Genomic DNA, 1,976 nt, shown 5'->3' with positions numbered 1-1,976 from the left:
CAAGCATTGTCAGTTTGACAGTACTCTAGCCCAATAATGTTTGGGAATTCACTGGGGGCGACATATTTCAGAGTGACCATGCCACTATTTATCACAACCCTGCTAAAATGTAGCAATGTAGTTCCAGTATGAGCTCTTTATTGGCACCGCTTCAGCTGGTGGTGCCCTAGGGGACCTCCTAGTTCGCCTATGCCTAGAACTAGAACTATGCACTGCTTTTAACCCATTACTTCTCTGAATTGCACCAGGACTGATTTTTTTTTCAGTTTTTTTTTTTTTATTGTAGAAAATTGTTTGGAACAGTAGATGACAGTTTAATCAGTAAGTGAGTTACAAGAGTTTTGCCCATTTTGCCACATAAACCATTTTAAGGATTGTACGAGTCTGTCCTATTTATGCAAATCAAGCACAGCAGAGTGGTCTCCAGAGACATGTTTTATACTATATAAACAGCATGTTCTGGCGACTCTTAGTTCTTCTAAACTACAGCACAAGTAGAGCTAATTCTATGCACATTCACATATTATTTGAAGATGAACTGATGGTAATTCTGTGATCATATCACAGAAGGTATTTCTGGTAATGCATTCACATGTATATTGTTTAACTGACTGAATAATTCATAAAGTACTTTATATTCACATTATGTATTATTTAAAACATTGTGGTTATCTAAAGCTGATAACCATGAAAACTATTTATTTGTAAGATACATAAAGATCACATTAACTTTTTCTGTTCTCATCCTCAGGTTTATGAATCCATTCTTTGATTAATGGAAAATGGAAAATGGAACATATTTTTACATGATGTTGTTTGAAAATATTGGGTGCATAAGATATGCTTTCTTTGGTTTGGGGTTTATTCTATATTGTGCTATTGTATGTTTTAATGCCCTTATTATTCTTGCAATTTTTCTGGAAAGGACATTGCACCAGCCCATGTACATTCTGATTTCATGTTTATCCGTCAACTCTTTGTTTGGAACAGCTGCTTTTTTCCCAAGGTTACTGACAGATTTGATGTCTGATACACACTTACTATCCCGTGCAGCATGTATTTTACAGGCTTTTGTCATTTTTTCATATGCATCAAATGAAAGCATAATATTAATGTTAATGGCATTTGACAGGTATGTAGCAATCAGTAAACCATTACAATACAACAACATAATGACTCCCAGGATTTTATCCGTTTTGATATCGATATGCTGTATTTATCCGATGATTTGTATTGGTATTGTTGGTATATTAAGTGCCAGACTCACAATGTGTGGTAACAAACTGTGGAAGGTGTATTGTCACAACTTTGAAATTGTCAAGCTTTCTTGTGCAAACACTATTGTTAATAATGTTTTTGGCGTTTTCATACTGACCACAACTGTTATCATGCCTTTAAGTTTTATATTATACTCTTATGTTAAAATTATTATCATTTGTAGAAAAAGCTCACTAGATTTCAGGAGAAAAGCATATCAAACTTGTATTCCACACATTGTGATCCTCTTAAATTTCTCAGTAGCTATTTTTTGCGAGGTCACTTTGAGTCGGATTGCAACTTTGGAACTCCCTATAGGACTGTCAGTCATTCTTTCATTAGAGTTTCTCATTGTACCACCCATCCTGGACCCTCTGGTTTATGGTTTTAATTTTCCTAAAATTCGCAAAAAAATTATATGGATTATAAAAGCTTGCAAATAGCCGTAACAGATACTGCAAAGAATGTTAACAAAATTCAATGATTGTATGATTGCATTGTATAAATTATGTAATCATTATGTACAATACATTTTATGAACCTGTGAATTTGAGAATTTGTGTTTTACTGTAAATATTTGCCACAATCATATATTTACCATACATTTTATTATATCGCAAGTTACTGTATTCATGACATGGTTCAGACCCTCAGTCACCTTTCAGACACCAAAAATAGTAAATACCAGACATTGCCTGTAAAATGAATAAACATTTATA

The 1,976-nt window shown here is 33.6% G+C and overlaps 1 protein-coding gene across 1 annotated transcript; it reads left to right on the top strand.

The window, feature by feature from the left end:
* Positions 1-782: 782 nt before the first annotated feature.
* Positions 783-1,700, top strand: LOC132108513 (putative gustatory receptor clone PTE03). The gene has a single exon (XM_059515210.1). The coding sequence runs from the start codon at positions 783-785 to the stop codon at positions 1,698-1,700; it is 918 nt and encodes a 305-aa protein (XP_059371193.1).
* Positions 1,701-1,976: the final 276 nt, after the last annotated feature.

The sequence above is a fragment of the Carassius carassius genome, chromosome 28 (assembly GCF_963082965.1).
Source record: "Carassius carassius chromosome 28, fCarCar2.1, whole genome shotgun sequence".
NCBI classification, from domain to species: Eukaryota; Metazoa; Chordata; class Actinopteri; order Cypriniformes; family Cyprinidae; genus Carassius; species Carassius carassius.
The sequence above is the reverse complement of the archived record's forward strand: the minus strand, read 5'-3'. Positions and strand labels throughout refer to the sequence as shown.